General features: G+C 42.7%; 2 protein-coding genes across 9 annotated transcripts; both read left to right on the forward strand.

The window, feature by feature from the left end:
* The first annotated feature begins 6,431 nt into the window (after window positions 1-6,431).
* On the forward strand, window positions 6,432-19,912 carry LOC306887167 (peroxisomal targeting signal 1 receptor-like). Of its 6 annotated transcripts, XM_079444715.1 has the most exons (18): window positions 6,450-6,555; window positions 6,644-6,746; window positions 8,562-8,719; window positions 9,066-9,104; window positions 9,219-9,336; window positions 9,414-9,557; window positions 9,790-9,880; window positions 10,076-10,166; window positions 11,741-11,863; window positions 13,203-13,313; window positions 13,843-13,926; window positions 14,022-14,141; window positions 15,076-15,219; window positions 15,349-15,419; window positions 15,513-15,728; window positions 16,963-17,128; window positions 18,664-18,821; window positions 18,909-19,912. In XM_079444715.1, exons 3-18 carry the CDS (start codon window positions 8,606-8,608, stop codon window positions 19,147-19,149), a joined length of 2,031 nt encoding a protein of 676 aa, XP_079300841.1. In that variant the 5' UTR covers window positions 6,450-6,555; window positions 6,644-6,746; window positions 8,562-8,605; the 3' UTR covers window positions 19,150-19,912. The 6 variants fall into 6 exon arrangements, with proteins under 6 accessions (XP_079300840.1, XP_079300842.1, XP_079300845.1 ...); XM_079444714.1 differs by having other exon boundaries at window positions 6,432-6,746; XM_079444717.1 differs by lacking the exon at window positions 13,203-13,313 and having other exon boundaries at window positions 6,467-6,555.
* Window positions 19,913-20,185: 273 nt separating this feature from the next.
* Window positions 20,186-23,881, forward strand: cdca3 (cell division cycle associated 3). Of its 3 annotated transcripts, none has more exons than XM_079444458.1 (7): window positions 20,186-20,386; window positions 20,606-20,767; window positions 20,916-21,015; window positions 21,863-22,467; window positions 22,834-23,173; window positions 23,442-23,521; window positions 23,630-23,881. In XM_079444458.1, the coding sequence occupies exons 2-7, from the start codon at window positions 20,630-20,632 to the stop codon at window positions 23,720-23,722; spliced, it is 1,356 nt and encodes a 451-aa protein (XP_079300584.1). In that variant the 5' UTR covers window positions 20,186-20,386; window positions 20,606-20,629; the 3' UTR covers window positions 23,723-23,881. The 3 variants fall into 3 exon arrangements, with proteins under 3 accessions (XP_079300584.1, XP_079300585.1, XP_079300586.1); XM_079444459.1 differs by having other exon boundaries at window positions 20,226-20,386; window positions 20,614-20,767; XM_079444460.1 differs by having other exon boundaries at window positions 20,226-20,386; window positions 20,617-20,767.
* The last annotated feature ends 43 nt before the right edge of the window (window positions 23,882-23,924 follow it).

Consider the following 23,924-nt stretch of genomic DNA (forward strand, 5'->3'; position numbering starts at 1 on the left):
GGCTGTCCCGGCCCGATGTCGCACGTCGAAGTGGAAGTCCTGGAGCGCTAGGAACCAACGTGTCACCCGGGCGTTGGTGTCCTTTGCCTGGGCCATCCACTGCAGGGGAGCATGATCGGTGATCAATGTAAACTTTCTGCCCAGGAGGTAATACCTTAGCTCCAGGACTGCCCACTTGACGGCCAACGCTTCCTTCTCCACCGCGGCGTATCGTTGTTCCGTCAGGGACAGCTTTCGGCTGATGTAAATCACCGGGTGTTCCTCACCGTTCAGGACCTGGGAAAGAACGGCTCCCAACCCGGTGTCGGAGACATCCGTCTGCAACAAGAAGGGACAGTTAAAGTCGGGCGCGCGCAGCACGGGTTCCGTGGTCAGCGCCTTCTTGACCTGCTGGAATGCTGCTTCCTCTGGAGGTCCCCAGTGTACCTTCTCCGGCCGTCCCTTCTTGGTCAGGTCTGTCAGCGGTGTTGCTAAGGAGGAGAAGTTGGAGATAAAGCAACGATAGTACCCCGCCAACCCCAAAAAGGCTCGTACCTGGGTGTTAGTGGTGGGTCGTGGAGCCGAAAGGATCGCCGTCACCTTCTTTTCCTGCGGCCGGATGAGGCCCCGGCCGACTTGAAAGCCCAGGTACTTGGCTTCGGGGAGAGCCAGGTGACATTTTCTGGGGTTGGCGGTCAGCCCAGCTCGCCGCAGCTCCAACAGCACCCTCCGTAGCCGCTCTAGGTGGTCCTCCCAGGTCTCAGAGTGGATTACCACGTCGTCCAGGTAGGCTGCCGCGTACTCCTGATGGGGCCGGAGTAGGATGTCCATCATCCGCTGGAACGTCGCGGGTGCCCCGTGAAGCCCGAAGGGGAGAACCCGGTACTGCCAGTGGCCACTTGGGGTGGAGAAGGCGGTCTTCGGCTTGGCCGGGTTCGAGAGGGGGACCTGCCAATATCCCTTCGTCAGGTCTAAGGTGGAGATGAACCGGGCCCTCCCCAAGCGATCGAGTAGCTCGTCTACACGGGGCATGGGGTAACCGTCGAACTCGGAAACCTGGTTGAGCCAGCGAAAGTCGTTACAAAAGTCTGGTTTCGGGACCATCACTATGGGGCTGGACCAGGGGCTGCGGGAGGGCTCAATCACACCCAACTTCAACATCTCCTGTACCTCCTCCTCGATGGCATGTCTCCGAGCCTCAGGGATCCGGTAGGGACGCTGCCTGACGATGACTCCAGGTGGGGTGCGGACGTCATGTTGGACCACGTTGGTCCGCCCAGGGCGAGGGGAGAACACATCCGAGAATTGACCGACCAGGTGTTGAAGCTCAGTCTTCTGGGCGGCCGATAGTTGGGAGCTGACATCGACAACCACGGGATCAGTAGTGGCCAGGGCGGCTAGAACTTGCAAGCTGCCGTCGGGATTAGGACCAGGACTCGGTCTCCGGGCTGGAACTCCCGTGGTTGGGCCGCCCGGTTGTACTGGCGTTGCTGAGCTTCTTGGGCCTTGACAAGGTGCTCCCTTACCAGTGGCATGACCCGCTCGATCCTCTCCCTCATGTCCCGGACGTGTTCGATCGTAGACCGAAGGGCGGTGGGCTGCTGTTCCCAGGCTTCTTTGGCCACATCGAGAAGGCCGCGGGGCTGGCGCCCGAAGAGGAGCTCAAAGGGGGTGAAGCCGGTGGATGCTTGGGGCACTTCTCGGATGCCAAAGAGGATGTAAGGCAGCATCTGGTCCCAGTCACGCCGGTCCTCAGCAGCCACTCGACGGAGCATCTGCTTCAACGTCTGGTTGAACCTCTCGACCAGCCCATCGGTCTGCGGATGGTAGACAGTGGTGCGCAGTTGTTTCACCTGTAGGAGGCGGCACAGGTCGGCCATCGTCCGGGACATAAAGGGGGTGCCCTGGTCGGTCAAAATCTCCTTGGGTATGCCGACCCGGCTACAAAGCAGGAAGAGCTCTTGGGCGATTGCCTTCGAGGTGGCCTTACGAAGGGGAATGGCTTCGGGGTAGCGGGTCGCATAATCCACGATGACGAGGATGTGTTCGTGGCCCCGGGAAGACTTAGGCAGCGGTCCCACCAGATCCATTCCTATCCGCTCGAAGGGCACCTCGATTATGGGCAGAGGAATGAGCGGAGTGGGAGGAGGAGCGCGGGGTGACGTCCGCTGGCACACTGGGCACGCTTGGCAGAACCGCTTCACGTCTGCGTCGAGTCCAGGCCAGTGGAAGCGGTCTCTGATCCGGCTGATGGTATTCTGCGTGCCGAGGTGGCCAGCCATCGGATGGGCGTGCGCCAGCTCCATGATCACTTCCGTCTTGGTCCGTGGTACGACCAAAAGTTTTACCTCCTGCCCTCTCCGCTGTGCGACACAGTACAGCAAGCCATTTTGGACCTCAAAGTGGGGAGTTGGGTGTGGTGGTGGTTGGGTATCCTTCCCCTCGAGGACCCTCACCTGGGTCCAACAATGCTTCAGCCGGTCATCCCCAAGCTGCTCCTTTGCGAAGGTACCCCCCCCCCCCCCCCTTAACCTGTTGGAACACATCAAAGAATAGGTTAGCAGACTGGGAGGGGGACTCACCGTCTCGGGCGCTGTCCGTCGCCAGCAGGGCCAGACGTCGGCGGGGATGACGGCTGGGCTTCCTCCTTCGGCGGTTCCTGGTGGGGCTGGCAGGTTGCGAGGCGGCGACGAACTGCCGGTCAAATCCGGGCCAGTCTCGGCCGAGTAATACTGGAACCGGGAGGTCCGCCAGGATGCCCACTTTGACGGGCCAGGCGCCTGGGCTGGCCGCGATGGTGACTCTTTGCGCCGGGACCTCCCGCGTGTCTCCATGGACGCAAGTGATGGGGAGACGGGATCTTGGCTTCACCTTCGGGGGTAGCACCGAGGGTTGGACCAGGCTGACGGCGCTGCCTGAGTCGAGGAGGGCCTGATAGTGCCGCCCGTTGATCTTCACGCGTGCTTGCAGGCCCTCCCGCGTGTCTCTTGATGTATTTGATGTACGAGGCAACCTGCCAGCCAGGCCCGTGGGGGCGAGCGAGGTGGTTCCGTCGGCATGGGCTCATCCTGGGCACCGGGAACCGCCGGCTTGCTGACCGTGCGCTGGGTGCCCTCCGGCGTGCGTCGCTCCTGGTACACCCTCCGGGGTACAGGCGGCGCTCGCTCCCCAGCCTCCCGTTGCAGTGCTGTTTCCGCCAGCTCGATGGCCTCGACCAGCTCCCCTGTGGTCTGCGGGTTCCGCATGCCAGCTGCCTGCCGAAGCGCGCGAGGTAGGGCGCGGAGGAGCCGATCCACGGCGACGCGTTCGGCCACCTGGGCGGCGGTGGGATTCCCCACGAGAAGCCAGTGTTGGGAGAACCGCGTGAGCTTGGCGGCCTGGGCATGGGCGGGTTTTTGGTAGCTGTATTCCCAGGTGTGGAAGCGCTGGGCGGCCGCAATCGGGGACAACCCAACCCGGCCGAGAATTTCCTCTTTCAGCGCGTCGTAGGAGTCAACCTGGTGGGGAGAAAGAGAAAAATACGCCCGTTGCGGCTCACCCGTCAGCAGTGGGGCAAGGAGCCGTGCCCAGTCCTCTCGTGGCCAGTCCTCCCGGACCACGATGGCCTCGAACATCCGAAGATAGTCTTCTGCACCGTCGTGGGCCGTCATCTTCGGCAGGAGCTGGGCGGCTTGGGCGCGGGGGTCTGGCAGCGGAACCCGTGCCGCGGCGGCTATGCGGAGAGCGGCCACCTCTCGCTCGGTTTCCCCCTGTCGAGCGGCCATATGTTCTACAATTTGCTGCTGGCGGATGCTGATTTCGGTGAGATGTTTCAGGAGATCTTCCATGGCTGGGGAGGAGGCGTCGCCTGAAAACACACACAAAAAATGGAGGAAAGAGAAAAATTTACTTCAGGTGCAGTGGGGCTCGGTGATCCTTCAGCGATCTGCCCGCATTCTCCACCAGTGTAGCGGGCTGAAGAATCACACGAGGGGTTGAGGGTTAACAGAAACCCCGGAGGGTGTATTTTATTTGTGGTTCCTTGTGTGGGGAAGTGCCAACGTGTCTTTAGTGCTGCAGTCGGTGCTCTGTGATCGTTCCTCTCCCCGGTGTGGGTGCTCCGTGCATCGTGCTCGTGCTCCAATCCCGGGGCTGGTCGGTCAGGCGCTGGTGTCTGCTTGGCACAGGAAAAAGAGACAAAGGTTAGTTGGCTTTGCTCAGGAGTCATGGCTCAACTGTCCTTCGGCGAGGCGGCTTTTGTATCCCTCGCCGAAGTGGCGTCAGCTGTGCCCGACCAGCCCGCGGTGATTGGGAACAGGTGTTTCTCCTCTGTTTCCAGGGCGACGCTGATAGGTGCTCGGGACTCATGTCACAATATATATATATATATTTACAGTGCCCTCCAAAAGTATTGGAACAGTAAAGACAAAATTGCTCTGTTGGCTGTGGAGTCAAAACATTTGCAAATATGATTAAAAAATGAATATGACACAAAACTACAGAATGTCACATTTTATTATTGGGTGATTCAACACATAGATGTCTTACCAAATAAAAAGAACAGCACTTTTAGACTTCATCCCACTCATTGATGTGAGCATAAGTATTGGGACAGTTGAACATAAGGCAGATATAAAAGATTAAAAGCTGTTATTTAGTTGCAGATCCCTTGCGCACAATCACAGCAGTGAGTCTGTGACCCATAGACATCACCAGACTCTTGGTCTCATCCTTTCAAATACTTTCCCAGCCTTTAATGCAGCCAATTCCAATTGTTGCTTGTTTCGGGGAGTTTCTGCCTTTACTCTCCTTTTCATGTTCAACCAGATTTAAATCTGGAGATTGACTTGGGCAAGACTTTCCATTTCTTTGCCCTTATAAATTTATAAAATTATAAATTGATTGAACTGGCAGGGTGTTTTGGGTCATTGTCCTGATGCAATATGAAGCACTTCCCAATGTATCTCGTGGCATTTTCTTGAATATTGGTATAGGCAAGATGGTTTTGTACCCTTCCAAATTCATTCTGCTACTGTCATCATACATTAAGTCATCAGTAAAGTTGAGAGGGCCTGTTCCAGAGATAGCCATGCATGCCCCTGCCATGACAACACCTCCACCATGCTTTACAGATGAGGCTGTATGCTTGGGATCATTTGCAGTTCCCTTTTTTTCTCCACATTTTTGCTTTCCCATCTCATCGGTCCATAAACACAGTTCCAAAACTCTTCTGGCTCACCTTCGTGCTTTTTTTCAAACTCTAATCTTGCCTTTCTATTTTTGGTGCTGGTTAGAGGTTTGTATCTTGCTGTGTAGCATCTGTAATTCTGTGTCAAAGTCACCTGAGGACAGTAGATTGTCAGAGCATCACCCCAGATTTCTGGAAGTTGTTGGTGATTTTACAGACACATCTTTTAGGGTTCATTTTCACAGCTTTTATGATTTGTCTGTCATCAACTACTGTTGTTTTCTCAGCCGATCAGGTAGTTGTTGGTTGCTGGTTTCGCTGGTGGTTTCCAAACTCTTGATTTCTCCATGCCCTTTGTTTTTGCTATAGCTCTAATTGACTTCCTCTTTTCTTTTAGCATCCAAATTGTTTGCTTTTCTCTCAAAGTCAGCTCCCTCATCTTCATCCTGGCTTGTGTGTGTCATCATCGAATGCAAGATTCAGAATGCAGAAGTAATGGATATAACTGATGCGACACATTCCCTGCTTTTAATATCTGAAGAATTAATGCAACAGGACACAGCTGATCACTTAGAAAGACCTGTGAGGCAACTGTTCCAATACTTATGCTCACATCAGATAGAGGGATGAAACTCTAAAAGTGCTGAACTTCTTAGCTGGTAAAATATCTATGTGTTGAATCACCCAATAATAAAATGTGACATTCTGGAGTTTTGTCTCATATTCATCTTTTAATCATATCTGCAAATGTCTTGACTCCACAGCCAACAGAGCAATTTTGACTTTACTGTTCCAATACTTTTGGAGGGCACTATATATATATGTATATATATATAAAAAATGGAAATGACCATTTTTAGTGGAAAACAACAAATGCAATGCCATACTGACATTTGTTGTTGGTTTGTCTCATCCACATATCAGAATAACAATATTGCTAAAACTGCAACTTAACTGTTAATTTCCATCCTGTTTTCGCATCATATTTATTGCCACTGTATGCAATAAATGAATAAAGTTTAGGTCCTTGAGCCTGACCAGAGCATTTCTGTTTCGGTATCCGTTTATACGCCCCTATATTGCACATGCATATTCATTTAAAAAAGTTACAGAGCTTAAAGGATACTGCACAACAGGATTTTTTAAAATTAGTGCTCATTATACAAAATAATTTTCCTGAATCTTGAAACAATAGCTTATCAACCTGTCACTCAAAGCATGCGCTGTCACTTTAGGAATTTTACGTAACTTCAGCGTAAATCTCGCTCCGTCCGTCGTGATGCTCAGCACAGTTCAAAGCGCTGCTCACGGTTAGTCTTTGCGCAAATCGCGTTTGAGAATAGCCGGAGCGTAGCGTGTAGGGTTTGTGTGGCTGGTTCGCTCCTCTATCTGTGGGCCAAACGGGGAAGGTAAATAAAGAAAGGACGGTCACTAGCGCCACATTTACCAGTCAGGTACCGACAACCACCGGGCCGTTAACCTCAGCTGTCTCTTTAGGGCCTGCTACGCTTGGTCGTGTTTTGTCTTCGTCAAAACTCCATTGCTCTCGGGATAAAGGGAGAAAGAGAGGAGAAGAGAGGTGACAACATCGCCTGTGCAGGTGAGATGAGTTTATTTAGCTTGTAAGCTAACTGTCTGCAGAATATATGACTTAGTGCTAGTTGACCTGCTAGCTTCATTCTTATGACTCAAACCTGCAGCACAAAAACGGCTGTGATTAGCGAATCGGTTATTGTCTGTTACGTTGGGATGTGCAACTGCCGTTTAACGTTACATTTGAGGAAAGTCACACTTGCACTTAATGGTCCTGTGCTGAAGCCAAACTGACAGCAGATAAGAATCAGACTAGGAGTAGAAGTGTACAGTATGTCTGACATGCAGTTTTTGTGGTAGAATGAGTTATCTGATGACCAATTCAACCAGTGGTCATTCATAGCACAAACCCTCTTATTTGTCTCATTGATTTTTCATCAAGTGTGACAAATACATGAAGGAAGCAGGTTGTTTTGGGATTATTGCAAAACGACAGCAAGGTAAACCAGGGCTGCTTGTTCACATGCAATCTTGGTTAATTGTTAATAGCTGTTTTTACAATGAAATCTGTGTAATCCTTCTAGTCTGGATTAGTTGATGGAACATATGTTTATGCCAGTGGAAAGGTAGCTCAGTCCACAGGATTTATCTCAAGCCGATGATTCATTGTCTTTCAGTCCCTGTACAGGCTGGAGACGCTTTTGTTTGTGGCAGGTATGGTAACATAGGACTCAAGATATTCATCCAAACCACTTCCAGAGATGAAATTGTTTACAATAATTGTTATAGGTTGTTTATATGTGTTGATTTTTATTTGTATAAATAGACTAAGATGTGTAAAAGAAGCCATGGATGCCACTCTCAGGGACACTAAAGTGATTCTGGTACCTTTCTGTGTTATTAGGGCTACACATTTTGGTCATGTGGGCTGGGGACTCCCTAGGGGCCCTCTTAAATGGATAACTTACCCCAAAATTAAATTTCTTTCATCATTTACTCTCACTCAAGTTGTTCCAAACCTGTATATATTTCTTTCTTCTGTTGAACACAGAAGATTGTTTGTAATCAAACAGTTTATGGTAGCCAGTGACAAAAAAAAAGTTGTCATTTCTAGACCAGAAAAGTCATGTAAATTAATGAAGTGGGTATTTTTATAATGAATATACAATTTTATTGGGTATTAATTGTAGGTTTTTTCCTACAAATATTTTCCCTTAATCTTTACCCAGAAAATCATGAAAAACTGAAAGTCAAGTCACAATTATTTATAGAATGCTTTTTACAATGCAAATTGTGTCAAAGCAGCTTTACAGTATTAAACGGGGAAATAGTGTGTCTTTCTCCTCTGGCCAGACAAAACCAGCAGTTTAAATCTAAGCTGCAGCGGAGTCAGATTGTGCAGAGGACTCATTCATGTAAATTGTAAAGAGGAAAGAATCATGTCAACTCATTGGGGTTTTTCAAACCAAGATTTTTGCACTGATTTACAGTCTCTGGAGAAGTTGATGTTAGTTGCTGACAGTCAGAGACACTTTGCAGATTTGAGTTGAGAGATTTCATGACAATGATAGTCACAGATTTATTTTAGCTTCAGACTGTGATTTCATTGGAATATAAGCATGTTTGAAATTTGAGCCAGTTTTACAACATGTATTGTTCTTTTGTCATCTCCTATCAACAAAACACATTTGCATTTGTTGTGATCGATTTGAAAGTCTGCTAGTGTGTGATCATCAGTCGCTTTGTGTATGATACCCAGTTTTTCTTCTGTAACTATTTACAAAGTAAGCAAGTCTATGACCCTTAAGAACCCTTAACCACTTCACTGCTGTCACTTTTATAATAACATACCATTTAATAACGATATTATGTTTAATTGTAGATATCTCAAGGTGTTAGTTTGATCCAGCTTGACGGTGTTTTGCCATGGCGATGCGGGAGTTAGTGGAGGCAGAATGTGGGGGAGCCAATCCCCTCATGAAACTGACTGGTCACATGACCCAAGAGGGAGGGGCTTGGAGACACCGATCAACACCCACTGTAAGTTACTGGACATTTTCTTTGTTGTTACCATGACAAAATATTTAGGGCCAGAATTACACGTCATTGTCTGTAATACAAATACGCTGATTTGCATGGAATGTGATCGCACTATTCTTCAATGTTATGGTTATCATTTATTGGTAAGTTAACTAAATGATTAGTCGACTACTCAGAAAAAAAACAATATAATTTATTTAGAATAAAAGAATAATTAAATCATCTATAAAAAGTAAATGAATAAATTGATTAACAGATTCACAAATAGTTGTTAGTTTCACCCTAAAAATATTAAAATACAATTAAATTAATAATAAAAAGCTTCTTTTCCCGTTTCCCCCCACAGATTCCTCCTACTCCAATTGAAATAGCCACTGAAGAGGAGGTGTGTGGTCTTTTGGATAGTTCAATATTTCATAGACCTGATGAGTTTGCCAAATAGTCTGTGATCATGTTGTCTGTTCTTACTGTAATGACGTCCTGTTGTTTTGAAATGCAGCTGGTCAGTGAGTTTCTACAGGCCCCGCAACGACCTCCTCACAGTTTTGATATGGGTCAACTGCTGGAGGAAATGCAGCAGATAGATCAACAGAGCTATAGACAGGCTCCACAGAGAGGTAGATTGCACAAACACACATACAGTCCGATTTTAACACTCTTCTGTGTGTAATAACCATATGTTTTCTTTTCTCAGCTCCTGATGTGGCTGCTCTGGCGCTGTCTGGCAATTGGGCGGCAGAGTTCCTGTCCAGTGCTGACTCCGCCGCTTCTTCTGGACAACCTGGTCTGGATCCAGCTGATGCTGATTGGACCAGAGATTTCATCAATGAAGTAGCAGGTTAATATATATTTAATATATGCCATTTTAGCCCAGATTTGATCCTTTTTAATTTTGGATGCCATTAGGTTTATTATAATGTCGTTAGAAGCCATTGGATGTCATGATTAGGTGGAGCTGACGATTCTTCATTTGTCTTTGCCCAGCCATCCTTTCATTCTCCACAACATCACTCTTTCTGTCGTCTTCTATTAAACCTCCCCTATTCAATTCCCTTCCTCCTGTCTTATAGACCCTGGCCGCTGGGCAGAGGAATACCTGGAGCAATCAGAGGAGAAGTTATGGCTGGGAGATTTGGGAGAAAGAGAACAGGACAAAGAATGGTATTTTATGTATCTTAGAAGAAGAATATAGAGAGGCTTGTCATAATAGCAATATACACTACTGTTTGGGGTGTTTATGTTGTAATTTTTTTTCCACAATTTGAAGATGCAGTGAAAGATATGACGTTAAACGCAATTTTGGTACTAGCCACCAATCATTATATCCTTGCTTTAACATATTTTTTATCCTGTCAGGACACAAGAATTCCAGTCAGGTGAAGAATTACGGCAAACAGCGAATGAACTCCTTGCCAAAGTGGATGACCCTAAACTACAGAACACAGAGGTGAGAGAAAGAGGAGGGTTTAATGGTTTAACTGTTCTTTGAGTTGCACCTGAAACACTTTAGTAAAAGTCACCATATGCAGAGATACATAAAACAAGCATACAGTTATTGCACCTAAAACACAAATTGTAAATAGATAGTTCAGCTTCTAAATAAATACTCTGTTTTAAAATGAATAGTCCTTTCTATGTTTTGTGCCAGTTTGCTATGTTGCTTGTCCACCTGCAAACGGGTATAATGAATTCTATTACTTTGCAGAAGAATAGTTTGTTCTGTAACTGTTTATGAAACATTGGTGTCTTTGATCGCAGTGCTGTTACTTCGATTCTTATAAAAGCAGCAAGCTACTTCAATCTAAGAGTTGCAGTAAAAGGGTTTTTGACAGTCCACATTGGTAAAATCACTGTAAAACCTGGCCTCTCATGACATACTGCTGTATTAAATGCAGCAACACTGAGACTTTCAAGTAATTTTATAAAAATATGATTTTTGAAAAGTTTTAAAGTTTGCTCTGCTTTCACCAATGCCACATCACAGAATTGATCTGTCACAAGGGATCACTTAAAGTTCACCCAAAAATGAAGGTTTGCTGACAATTTACTCACCCTCAGGCCATCCAAGATAAAGCTAAGTTTGTGTCTTCATCTGAAAAGATTTGGAGATATTTAGTGAATGGGTGCTGTCAGAATGAGAAACCAAACAACTGACAAAAACATCACAATCCACGGGCATATTTGTTTAGAACTGTTTTGGACTGATTATGTTTGTAAACTATGCTTGATTTGTGCATTTCTTTACTGATTTAGACAAGATGACTTTTTCACTGGAGAAAGCAATATTATGAATGGAGAATTATGAATGTATTTTAGTCGTGAACAGTGGTTTGAAGTTTAAAATCATCATAATGATCAGATTTTCACTTCACAAGATGTTAATTGAGGGATTGGAGTCATGGTGATTACTTGAGGATTATTGTAATGTTTTTATCAGCTGTTTGTACTCTCATTCTGACGGCACCCATTCACTGCAGTGGATCCATTGGTGAGCAAGTGATGTAATGCTAAATTTCTTCAAATCTGTACAGATAAAGAAACAAACTCCTCTCATCTTGGATGAGTACATTTTCATTTTTGGGTGAACTATTCCTTTAAGAGATGCTAAAATTGTGTTAATGTTGTCTCAAGGGAACTTTTTACATCCCAGTGTGCACTTCTGTGTTATTTTTTTAGAGAGGCTAAAGTAATACATTAATCTGTTTAGGTTCACTTTTGACTTGTGGTGGATAATAAAGTGATGTGACATTGATCTTGTTTTCATGGGCATTTCCTTACTTGCACATATTTCTCTCTCTTTCATTTAACTCTGCTCATGCTTCATCATATCATTTGGGATACGTTATGCCTTTGGCCGTTATTCCTTCCTCCTTGTGGTCTACTTGTGTCTGACCATAACTGTCAAGAAGAAACCACTGGTGGACTTGTTTGTTTGTGTGTGTGTGTGTGTGTGTGTTCATCGCCTATGTGTTTCCTGTTAGCAGTAGATGTGTAATAGCTGTTGTTGTTGTTGTTGTGTAGTTCCTGCGGTTCATTAGGCAGATTGGCGAGGGCAGTGTGACTGTGGAGGACAGAGCAGGAAAAGAGAACACTGATAAAGCACAGGCCAAGGAGGCACAGCACTGGGCCTCCGGCATTAACCAGGTACGAGCCCTTCCCAGCTCCTGCTGTAGAGGAAACACTGTGAAGGGTGACACTGCAGCCCCTTGGCGGCCATCGTGGCTCTTCTCAAGCCATAACTAAACAGCAAACTGTAAATCCTTGCACTGTGCGCTGCTGGGTTTTGAATAATTACTCATGAGAAAGTTTTGGATAGCTTAATTTGTTGTAGAGACTGGATTCTGTATGTATAGTGGGGTCTGAGACCACAATTCAAATTTGTGATTCTGTTTTATCTATTATATATTATATTTGGTTTGGAGCCAGTTATTTATATATATTTTTTAAATGAATACTTTTATTCACCAAAGATTTATCAAATTTATCAAATGTTACAATATATATTTGTTGCAAAAGATTTTTGTAAAATGAATACTGTTCCTTTTAACTTCCTATTCATCGAAAAAATAATACAAAAGTACAAAATAATACAAAAATATTAATCAGCAAAACTGTTTTCAACATTACTAACAAAAGGAAATGTTTCTTGAGCAGTAAAGCAGTATATTAGAATGATTTCTGAAGGATCATCTGACACTGAAGTTCTTATTAATGTCTGATGAATATTTAGCTTCGCCATCACAGGAATAAATTTACAATTTAAAATGTATTTATTATAAAATGTATTTATGAGTGTTATTTTAACTTGTAATAGTATTTCACAATATTACTGTTTTTACTGTTTTTTTTATTAAATAATAGGAGCCTTGTTGAGCATATAGGACTTCATTAAAAAAACAAAAAAAAACTAAACTTACTGACCCCAAACTTAAGTGGAGTATAATTTCATTTTAATATTTTATTATATAAATGTTTTGTATTTTTATAAACATTTTTAAATGTACAATTAAAATCCAGTTAAAATATTACAGTTTGATACAGTTTATTGCAAAGCATTATGCTTTGATTAAGAAATATTGTAGATTCTACACTATTTCTAAGTCATAGAGTTCTCTCAAATGTTCATATAAATATGTATTAAAATTTGCTAGTGGTCTCAGACTTTTAGACCCCACTGTAGGCCAAGTTTTTTCAAAGGAAAAATTACAATTGTCCAGGACTAGGTCTACACTATGCTTGAAAACTGACCCCTGTTTCTAAAAGCTTTTTTTTAATCTTATGTTTTCAAACAAGTAATAGTTTGTGATATTTCCTTCTTCCTTTTGTCATGGTCGGTCATGATGACATTTTTTAATCCCTTTTGATCCATCTTGATACCTTTTAACCTCCATCCATACCTAAATTTCCCTACTATCCTTAACAATCTCACACCAAACACATAAATGCCCCCCCCTGTACCCTCTGTCCCGTACTGGCTGCCCAGTTCCTGGAATCAGGGGAAAGGACTGTGCAAGTGGAAACTCAAGAGGGCAAAAAGAAGAATGACAAAATTAAAGCTAAACAGGCAGAGCAATGGGCTACTATCGTCAGGCAGGTAGGACCCTGATCATCTGGCAACAGTGATGCAGTAGTCCTGCGATGTCTGTCTGTTCTGTCTGTGATTTTAGGCTTGTCATTTTTGTTAACCAGCCCCTGCTGACCAAACCTTTTTTGCTTTAAAGAGAGCAAACTCTTACTTTAATAGCGCTTTTAATGTAATTATCACTGCAAAACACCAGGCATGTAGAGCTAATGCCCTGCTCACACTGCTTTTCATTTGTGCCCAGCTACTGAAACCACTTTGACTTCCTGCAGTAGTGAAGGTACACTGAGCATTGCTTGCTATTCTTAAAGTAGAGAGGAAAAGAAAGATGGATGAATGAGGGTGAGATTTTTTCTTCTTCTGTCGATCTTCCAAACCCTCTTTTTCGTTTTCCATTACATCCTTTCTTTATTCCTCCACTTTCATTCATCACAGTATGTGGTTTTTTTTCCCCTTCAGCGGAGTAGTTTTTAAGCATTTGCAGGCTCTGTGGTGTGTTCTCAGGACTGCTAACAGCCTGGCATGTCGCTGTGCTCATTAGGTTTCGGCAGAATCTGCAGAATCTTGGGTAGATCAGTTCACTGCTTACGGACCAGACTTCCAGCAGGCTAAAGCAGCGGTCGAGGTGAGACAGACTAAACACTTGCACATGTTTACATGAACTTCAGTGTGACACTGTTGTATTCACTGGTGGTGCTTGTGTGTTGTGTGTGAGTTCAGAGTGATGTTGATTTCTGGGAGAAACTCCAGCAGGAGTGGGAGGAAATGGCGAAGAGGGATGCTGAAGCTCACCCTTGGCTCTCAGATTTCGACCAGATGCTCAGCAGCTCTTATGACAAGGTATCTGGATATTATACATCTGTGCCCATTTACAGCATGGACACTTGCACTTAATTAAAAGGCTCTAGTCTGGAATTTATTACAGTTTATACAACAGTTAGTTCCGGACTTTGATTCTGCTTTGGCTTCACCTGGAACTATTTTCATCACTACTTATTTATTGAACTGTTGTTTTAAATCATGCTGTTACTTGTGGCCAATATAAAAAAAACAGCATGTTAAATGTTGCATGCTGTATATCCACTCTTTTCATACTTTCATTTCATTTTCTGCACAAAAAACATTCAACAAATTTTCCTTAAGTATATATTTTTTTTTTGTTCAGATTCCAAAAACACTACTGTTCAAAGGTTTTTTTCTTATGTTTTGGAAAGAATTCTCTTATGCTTACCAGGGCTACATTTATTTGAAATTCAAGAATACAGTAAAAACCTTAATATTGTGAAATAATATTAAAAATTAAAATAACTGTTTTCTATTTTATTATATTTTAAAATGAATTTTCCTGTGATGTGTCAAATCTGAATATCCACCAGCAGTTACTCCAATCTTTAGTGTCACCTTTTTTTATCATTCTAAAATTGTGATTTGGTGCTCAAGAAACATTATTATCGGTTTTGAAAACAGTTGTTCTGCTTAATATTTTTGTGGAAACCATGATTTTTTTCCTCAACATTCTTTAATAAATAGAAATGTCAAAAGAACAGCATTTATTTGGAATATAAATCTTTTGTAACATTATTAACAAAACTACTTTTTTCTCTCTACAAAGAAAAAATATTACTGAACTTTTGAATGGTAGTATAATTAATTCACGTGTATATAGTTTTTCAGAAATAGCAAGAAAATAGAGGAAAAATTATTTGTGAACATTTACTTGAATGTGTTATATACCATAAAACTTACTGTGAATATGCCTTTACGTTTCTCCCAGGGATATCAGTTTGAAGAAGATAACCCCTACCTGTCCCATGATGATCCATTTGCTGAGGGCGTGAAGAGGATGGAGGCGGGGGACATTCCTGGAGCCGTCCGTCTCTTTGAGAGCGCGGTTCAGAGAGAGCCAGAAAACCAGCTGGTCAGAGCTTCTTACATATAATCCCGACATCCAAAAACTGATGATACGTTTTGTCTCAAGGGATTCTAATAGTGTTCTGCTTTCTTGTTTGTCTTTGTGAAATGCTGACTGTGTGTGATGATGCTGCAGGCTTGGCAGTACCTGGGCACCTGCCAGGCAGAGAACGAGCAAGAGTTTGCTGCTATCAGCGCCCTGCGCAGGTGAGAAGTATAACCGCAGCCGTACTGTGCACAGCAATTCAATTCTCTATGAAAAATCTGATTTAGTAAAATACAGCTTTCGATTGTTTTTAGATGCATTGAGCTGAAAAAGGACAATCTGACGGCTCTCATGGCTTTAGCTGTGAGCTTCACCAATGAGTCACTGCACAGACAGGCCTGCGAAACGCTCCGTGATTGGTTGAGGCACAACCTTAAATACCGACATGTCCTTGAGCAGCATGAACGAGAGAAGGAGCGGGAGAGGGAGAGGGAGAAAGAGAGGGAGAGATTTGGATCCCTTCTGCCAGAGTAAGAGGTTTCCTCAATGCTGTTGAAAAACATTCTGGGTTTAAAACAAGTACACTGTATGATGAGTGACACTACATTTTGTTGGTTGCACCAGACACACCGTGTGCATTGAAATCTCAGTGACTGAAGTATGGGTCCTCAAGTTTGGAGTCATTAAGATTTTTTTTTAAAGACATTAAAACTTTTTTCCAGCAAGGATGCATTTAACAAATAACTGCTGTTCTTTCGAACTTTCTATTCATTGAGGAATCCAAAACAATGTATCACAGTTTTCAAAAAAATATATTAAGCAGCAACTGTTTTCAACATTGACATCAGTAAGAAATGTTTCTTGAACACCCAATCAGCATATTAGAATGATTTCTGAAGGATCGTGTGACACTAAAACCTGGAGTAATAATTCTGAAAATTAAGCTTTACCATCACAGGATTACATTTTTGTTTATTCCTGAAAGTATTTATGTGGAACTTGAAAAATATTGGATATTATATGACAAAAATTAAGGAGAATCATAAAAAAAATGCAGCATGGAGAAGCATCATGGAAATTCTGAAACTAGAAGGCAACATTTTTGCATTTGGCGTGGGTGGACAAATGATTAGGACACAGTGCAAGTGTTACTGTAACATTGAGGGAGGAGTCATTTATTTTATCAAATACTTTAACCTGTATTAAACCCAGAATTCCTTTTTAAACCATGGTCATGATTTTACAACACTGTGAACTGATCAGACGTGGAAGCAGCCTGTTTTTAATGCCTTTTTACATTAATGTGAGACATGCATAAGTGACTGGACAGGGTGTTGTAACCAAGCAACAGATTTACATTTGTCACCAATCATAAGCAGGCAGTGCTCTAAAAATACACAATCTTGCTCAAACACAGGTGTGGAGTTCAATCTGCAGACAGCATTATGAGTAGCTGCATGTGCTCAGTTGAGAGTGCAGAAATTAAAAATACATTTTTGTATGACTCAAGAATGATTATGCACCTTTCTTTTATTAAAGATTATTTTCCTAAATAAATTCTACTCACCATTTCGTTCAAAAGCAACATGATTTTTTTTTCTCTGTGGAGGACATAAGAAGAATTTTTGGAGAATATTCTTGCTGCTCTACTCCAAGTAATTTAAGTGAATAAGGAAGTGGTCTCTCAAAATCAATAATGACAAATAAAGTGTCCTTTTAAGTAATAGGCTAATCCATTCTTTCACTTGTTGTTCTTCCTCCTAGGGCACTGTTTAATGAAGTGCAGACATTATTTTTGAGTGCAGCGGCCGCTGACCCCACACAGGTGGACCCTGAGCTGCAGTGTGGTCTGGGTGTTCTCTTCAACCTGAGCGGAGAGTATGACAAGGCTGTGGACTGCTTCTCTGCCGCCCTGTCTGTGATGCCACAGGTTGGTTCTTTCACACTTAAGACTGATACACCAAGCAAGTTAAAACTAAAAATATATAAAGTTTTAATAATCGTTCTAATTCTATGAATATAGAGAAGTCCACACCACAGCAATAACGATAACCCCATTGAGCAATCATATCAATGAAAACTCTCAATGTTTTATTTTTTTCTAGTTGATTAATGAGAAAAACTTTTGACAGCCAGAAAAACATTAGTCTCACGTAGCCAGACCTTCAGACTGACGGCTGAAGGTCTGGAATGCATGGCAGCTTTCATTGGCCAAAGCCCGCCCATGAGGCCGTTTGACCGACATGTCAAACAACCAGTCACAGTTTGTTTCATTTAGCGTCACAATAACAGACCGGTGTGTAAAACTCTCTGACGTATTTTAAAGATTCTATGCCGCGAAATTTGAATATTTCACATACTATTGGAAATCCAACGTTTATTTGATTCTGATAAGCGCTCGCTGTCAGTTGTAAACACAACAGCTTTCTTCTTTCGTGATGGGGTTTGGCGTCACGGCATCTTTGTTTCCAGGCATAACGTTAAAGAGCGCAACACACACGTCTCCCAGAAATCCTGTGTAATTCAACCAATCCAAAGATGACTTCGAAACTCCTGAAGTGTTTCCACTTTTGTGTGCCATATGCATCAGACGTTTAGCCAACGTTTCGTGGGTGTGACATCTGAGGCTGAGAAAAACATTGACTTGAATGAGCATATAAGCGACACATGAAAAAACTAACGCAGGCTTATCCGTTTGTGTGGATGTTAATAAAGCTATCTTTATAGTTATTGTTCTTGGTATGTCACACTAGCTATTAAACTTATGTGCAAAATTGGACTATTGCATGAAATATTTGCGAATAAAGCACCATTTCCATCTAACGAGTTGAAGAAATAGATTAACTTGAAAAACTGATTACTTGCGCTAAATATCATGAAGAAAATTTTTATTTGCTGCACCAGGAGAAGGCACTGTAGGCTATATAATATTTTTGGATACAATAAATTACGAGCTTCAGAGATGAAAAGCGGCCATGTTATCTTATTTTCAGTGCCTGCTGTTTAGGAACGCATTTCTGGGAGTTAATTATAATGAAACACTTTGACGAGACTTTGCTCAAACATTTTAAAATGACAAAATTAGCATTTCAGATGCTGTGCAATGAGATTGGTCTGTTGGTTGATCCAGCTTTATGCTGTCTCATCGCAAAGTCACATGTTTTTTTTTATGCGCATTAAGGACTTTATTCAGTAAAAGTGTTTCCATTGTAGTTTTCATGCGCATGTTTACTTACCGGACAAGAAATTTATCCTACTTAGTTGAGTGCATACGTTTTTGTTTTTTTAACGCATTTTTAGAATTTATTCGCATCTTGGTGTTTCCATCCAGCATTTTATTTTCATTTTATACAATATCCCACGCGGTTTAAAATAGGTGGATGGAGACATAGCTACTGTTATATTCTACATATTGTTCATCAGTATAATAGTTCACATTCTTCCTTCTCTCAACCCTACATGAAGGATTATCTGCTGTGGAACAAGCTGGGAGCGACTCTTGCTAACGGGAACCGATCAGAGGAGGCGGTCGCTGCTTACAGACGTGCGCTGGAGTTACAGCCTGGATTTGTACGTAGCCGATATAACCTGGGCATCAGCTGTGTCAATCTGGGTGCGCACAGGTTAGTAAAAGAAGGTTTATCCAGGGCACACATGCCAAAAAGAGGGAAAATGCCACAATAAATGCCATCCTTTTGTATCTTTATCAGGGAGGCTGTAGAGCACTTCCTAGAGGCCCTTTCTCTGCAACGACAGGCCGCAGGTGATGGAGAGGGAGGTGCAGGTCGAGGACCAGGTACAGTAGCCACTGTGATGTCAGACAACATCTGGTCCACATTGCGCATGGCACTGAGCATGATGGGAGAAAGCTCACTTTACTCAGCCGCCGACCGGCGAGATCTGGACACACTGCTGGCGCACTTCTGCCAGAGAGATGGAGAGACAGAATGAAGGATGGAGGAGATGAAGGAGCACAGGAAGATAGAATGCGAGTGTGGAGAAGCCTGTTTGGGAGAGAAAACAACAAGATTGGAGGTGTACATTTCAACTGACTCTTGATGGAGCTAAAATATGAGGAGATAAAAAACGAGTGTGAAACATCCATTTAGCTCCAGCACTATGTTAACGGACAGACGGATGAACTGATGACTGTCCTTGAGAAAAAGATGTTAAAAAGTCCATGGTACAAACTTGCTACGGTTTTTGTCACAAGTTTATGCTTACAGAGAATCTGTTTTAATTTTCCCATTTTGTTAATCTTGAAGATTACAGGTTTTTTCCCCCATTGTCCTTATCAAAATTACTCTAATATTTCTCAAATGGGGGCAAATAAGGTCCCTGCACTGTGAGCTCAAAGTACCGGCCTCTGTTTGACACAGAGACGAGGATGTGGAGAAATAACTGTTATACATCACTACGGATCCAATACAAAGTAACATTGGTGATTTGCAAGCCTTTAAGTTATATTGACACGTTTATTCATGAGTGACCTAAGGGTTGTAAAACTGAAAGACATGTTTGTAAGCACTCTTTCTTATCAGATATTTGCTCTTGCTGTAAATTAATTTGCTTAATTGTAAATTTAGTGTATTGTATCATAATTATTAATGTTTTGCATATAGCCAATTCAAATTGCCATTATGATCTATGTAATTCAAGCAATAAAGCTTTGACAAAAATGCTTGGTCACTAATTAAAAATACTTTTCATTTACATTTAGCAGAGGCTTTTATCCAAAGCGACTTACAAATGAGGAGCAATCAAAATCAACAAAAGTGCGATTGTGTGCAGTTTCGTTTTTTTTTTTTTACAGTGTATGGTTTTGACTGTTTAACTCGAAATAATTAAAAGACGACGTCAACAACACGCGGCTGTATTTCAAATCACTGGTATACACCCAATAAAAATGTATTTGTAGTCTCAGCCAATCAGAAGCGCCGAGGAAGGAACTTCGCGTTCAGCTATTGGTCTGTTTAAAAATCGCCCCAAACACAGAATCACCATTTAAATGCTCTCGCTGGAGTCATACACGGAGTTTAGACTGGAAGACGATTGAAGCATTTCTTTGTTGATGTCTGCTTTTGTACATATATTGTCGTATAATCCTATTATAAAGTTGATTTGATACAGCTTGAAAGATTAAAAGGAACATAGAGCAGACTGCACGTGGAACATCTTGGCCTTTAAGGTGAGTTTAAGTTTATTTATTGGACACTAACTTGTCTTGTTGCTAAAAACACGACACAACAAGAACTGCTAACGTTACTTCTTTATTTAACGTTAATTTAGTTAAGTGTGTCAAGTGCGTATATTTTAGCAATGTTCTAGCAAGCCAGCAGGAGTCAGTGCATTAGGGTTGTATCTACTTCTTAGCTTCTTAACATTAATGTTTTCATAAACCGTGCAGTTTTTCAGTAGCAAACAGTGTAAAATGGGTGCCAGTGAAAGCAAGCTGTCTGTGGCATCAACACCGAAGGTAGAGCCGAGCCAGAGGCCGAGAGCAGCGCGTGTAGCGAGCCTCTCAGACCCGCGTTCACCGTCCTGCGCTATCGACCGCACACCTATACAGGTACAACTTCTGTTTATGAGTCTCTAATAAAAAATTGATTTAGTCGGTTATTGATTAGCCAGACTGTGAGCTGAATTATGCAATTTTTAGATCCCGTGTGAGCAAGTATGGGCACGATAAGAGTTGAATTAGTTGTATTTTCCTGTAGGTGGGCGTGGCTTACTCGCCTCTTCCTGTGGTGGAGTCAGTCGGGCCTGTGTTTGACCCCCGCTCACCCACACCTGGCATCACTCGGACACCAATGAAGGGTAAGTGAAGTGTATCGCATGTGAACTCTGTTTTTTAATTCAAAATATTTAAACATGGCTCAAGCTAAAAGCTAATTAATATTCATAAGCTCAGTCCTTTCTGTAAAGAGTGCACTTTTTCAGTTGCCTTGGTCGTGGAAGAGTTTTAAAGGAAAAAGTCTTTGTTAAAAAGTTACAAGTCAGGAACCAAACCAACTAGCTACAAGGTAAATAACACTACAAACTTTTTCTTGAGCAAAATGTATTTGAAAATCAGACAAAGAATAGTTTATCCCAAAATGAAAATGGTCATTTACTCACCCTCATGCCGTTCCTAACCTGTATGAGTCTTTCTTATATTGAACATAGATATTTTGAGGACAGCTGTTAATCAAACAGCTGATGATTTCCATACTATTTCTTTCCCTACAATGGAAGTCAATGGACTAACAACTGTTTGGTTCATCAAAATATCATTTTTGGTGTTCAACATAAATTAAATTTTTGGCTGAACTATTTCTTTAAAGATGTTAACTATGATGCACATTTTACATTTATAATGCATTCAAATGTGCATATTTATTCAGATTTGTAAGCAGCTAATGTGTTTCTCCTGAAGGAGAAAATTAAGTCGCCATCCTCAGCCCTCCCACTTTAAATTAATTTCAAAACCGGAGTAGTGACCGCCTCCTATATTGTGACACATCCAAGTGTAATGGTTGATCAAAAAAGGAAGTGGGGTGGGTTTATTAATTAAAGACTATAAGGTCATAAAAAGTGTTTTGTTTTTTATAACTGAAATGCATACGTGGATGAATCATTCTTGGTCATAACACTGTAAGGTACAACTCCTTTGTCTCCTTTACAGTGACCGTCACGTCTCTTGCTCGGCGGCTGAGCACCTTTTTTCTCAATGACGTCAAGTCCGGTAGCGACTCGGTTACTCCCCTTCCTCCGGTCTCTTTCACCAAACACCCCAGCCTGCCCAGTGGGAATCAGCAAAATAAAGCAGGCCCCAGAGATCCTCTGCTCCCTGTGGTAAAAGCCCAGAACTCATCGACCCTCAATGGGGACACAGATGCTGTGTCCACCCCTGTGCTCTCTTCTCATTCAGAGGGCTACGGCTCCATATGCAGCAGCCCGTTTGTGTTGATAGGGGAGACGCAGGTGGAGGTGGATGCTGAGGCCTCGCTGGAAGAGGCAGAGGAGGCTCTGCTGCTCGGTGCTTCACCATTAAGGAAAGCGCTCAGTTTGAGCCTTCTTGCTTGTCGTGAAGGTGTTTACTCATCTTCTCTGGAGGAACGTCCTCTGACTCCTCTTCCTCCTGCTGAGAGGCAGGCGAATGAAGATCACTCCTACGCGCTCTTCTCAGTCCCACCGCAATCCACAGACCATGAAACTTCCACGCCTGCTGTTGAAGCTGTTGTGACCTCCGAGGCAGATGAGGTCCCACCACAGACCTCTGAGGAACAGGTTTGTTTTTGAGATTATTGAAAGACTGTCGTTTTGGGTTTCATCAGTAGTTCATCATTCATCTGTATGCATATATTATATATAATATAATAGAATATATATCTATATTAATATCTTATTACAAATTTGTTAAAGTTTGTATTTGAAAAATTTATAATATTTAACATTAAAAAAATATGAAAATGTTACAAACAAAAGTGATGCGTTTTAAATTGTTAAATGGGTGTTTTTCTTTGTTTTGGGATCATTGAAAATGAAAAAAAAAAAAGTAGGAATCTGAACTGCTGGTCCGATTTAGCGGGCAAAAAAACCCCATACTGTTGAACGCTGTGAGGAACTGACTGATGTGTGTCCTTCCTCCATCAGGTGACTTCTGCACTTCCAGAGTCGAGCCATGAGCAGCAGGAGGAGAGCAAACCTCCCACACCTCAACCTGCTGTCTCCTCCAGCAAATCCAGCCCAGTGACCGGCGCCCAGATTGAGACGGTCCAGTCCGGCATCCGTTGTCTGAAGTTTGACACCCGCAGCCCAAGTCAGGCCATTTTTAAGCCCCAATGGTTGGGTGTGGGCTTCGGGAGCACTGGAGTCAGAGCGAGAGGGGTACAGGCACGTGGAAAAACATCTGTGTCCTCACCGCTCTCCACCAAAAACACGGCCACAAATGAGAATAACAACATGGTTGTGCGCACCAAACAGAGACCAAGAGGTGAGTGTTCGTTCACCACACAGCATCAACATTTAAAAACGGCTAAAATAAGTGGAAGCAGATGACACCATAAGATTTAAAATTTCAGTTTTGTAAATGTCTGCACCTGCTCTTACATTGAAAGGTTGATAGAAGAGTAAACAAATCTGTGTGTACACTAGAATGTGCTAGTGTCGGTTTTGTTTTTTTCCCTTTTTTTTTCCAAGTATGCTCTTTCTCAGTGGTTATAAACTAGCAAATTGAGGTATTTGCTTATTTAATTGTACAGAAAAAGTTCTGATTGGTGAGGGCAGATCGCCTCTGCAGATCCTGAGGGAGGCGAATTCACCCAGAGACCGCAACTCCCAGGTAATTGGAGTTATTAGTCACTAGATGTATTTAAACCTCTGTGCTGCTTCAACTGTAGACTTGTATTATGTAGTCACTTACTAAATGGATCTTCATGTCTGTCTTCAGATGAAGTTGAAAGTGTCCACCCCTGAAAAACAGAGACTCAGCCAGATGGACAGGAGAGCTCTGATTCTGTCACTCAACAAGGAGAACGAGTGAGCTGAACTGAGCAGACCAGGATAAATCCAGCCAACACTATTTATATACTACAGTTTTAAGCCTTGAACTACATGATCATTCTTTTTCCTTATTCTTTACGGTTTCTTTGTGTGTTTGTAAAAACACTGTTTTAATGTAAATAAAATATCATTTGATTTTAGATATTGTTTTTTTTTTTTTTTTTTTTTTCTGATCTTATCAA

This window comes from Barbus barbus (genome assembly GCF_936440315.1).
Source record: "Barbus barbus genome assembly, chromosome: 21".
In the NCBI taxonomy this organism is placed as follows: Eukaryota; Metazoa; Chordata; class Actinopteri; order Cypriniformes; family Cyprinidae; genus Barbus; species Barbus barbus.

Excerpts from the sequence above, each read along its gene's own strand:
- LOC306887167 (XM_079444714.1), top strand. The coding sequence starts at position 8,606 with ATGGCGATGCGGGAGTTAGTGGAGGCAGAATGTGGGGGAGCCAATCCC. Across the intron at positions 9,881-10,075 it reads AGAGAACAGGACAAAGAATG|GACACAAGAATTCCAGTCAG; the intron begins GTATTTTATGTA and ends TTATCCTGTCAG. Across the intron at positions 17,129-18,663 it reads CCCTGTCTGTGATGCCACAG|GATTATCTGCTGTGGAACAA; the intron begins GTTGGTTCTTTC and ends CCCTACATGAAG.
- cdca3 (XM_079444458.1), top strand. The coding sequence starts at position 20,630 with ATGGGTGCCAGTGAAAGCAAGCTGTCTGTGGCATCAACACCGAAGGTA. Across the intron at positions 21,016-21,862 it reads CACTCGGACACCAATGAAGG|TGACCGTCACGTCTCTTGCT; the intron begins GTAAGTGAAGTG and ends TCTCCTTTACAG. Across the intron at positions 23,522-23,629 it reads CCAGAGACCGCAACTCCCAG|ATGAAGTTGAAAGTGTCCAC; the intron begins GTAATTGGAGTT and ends GTCTGTCTTCAG.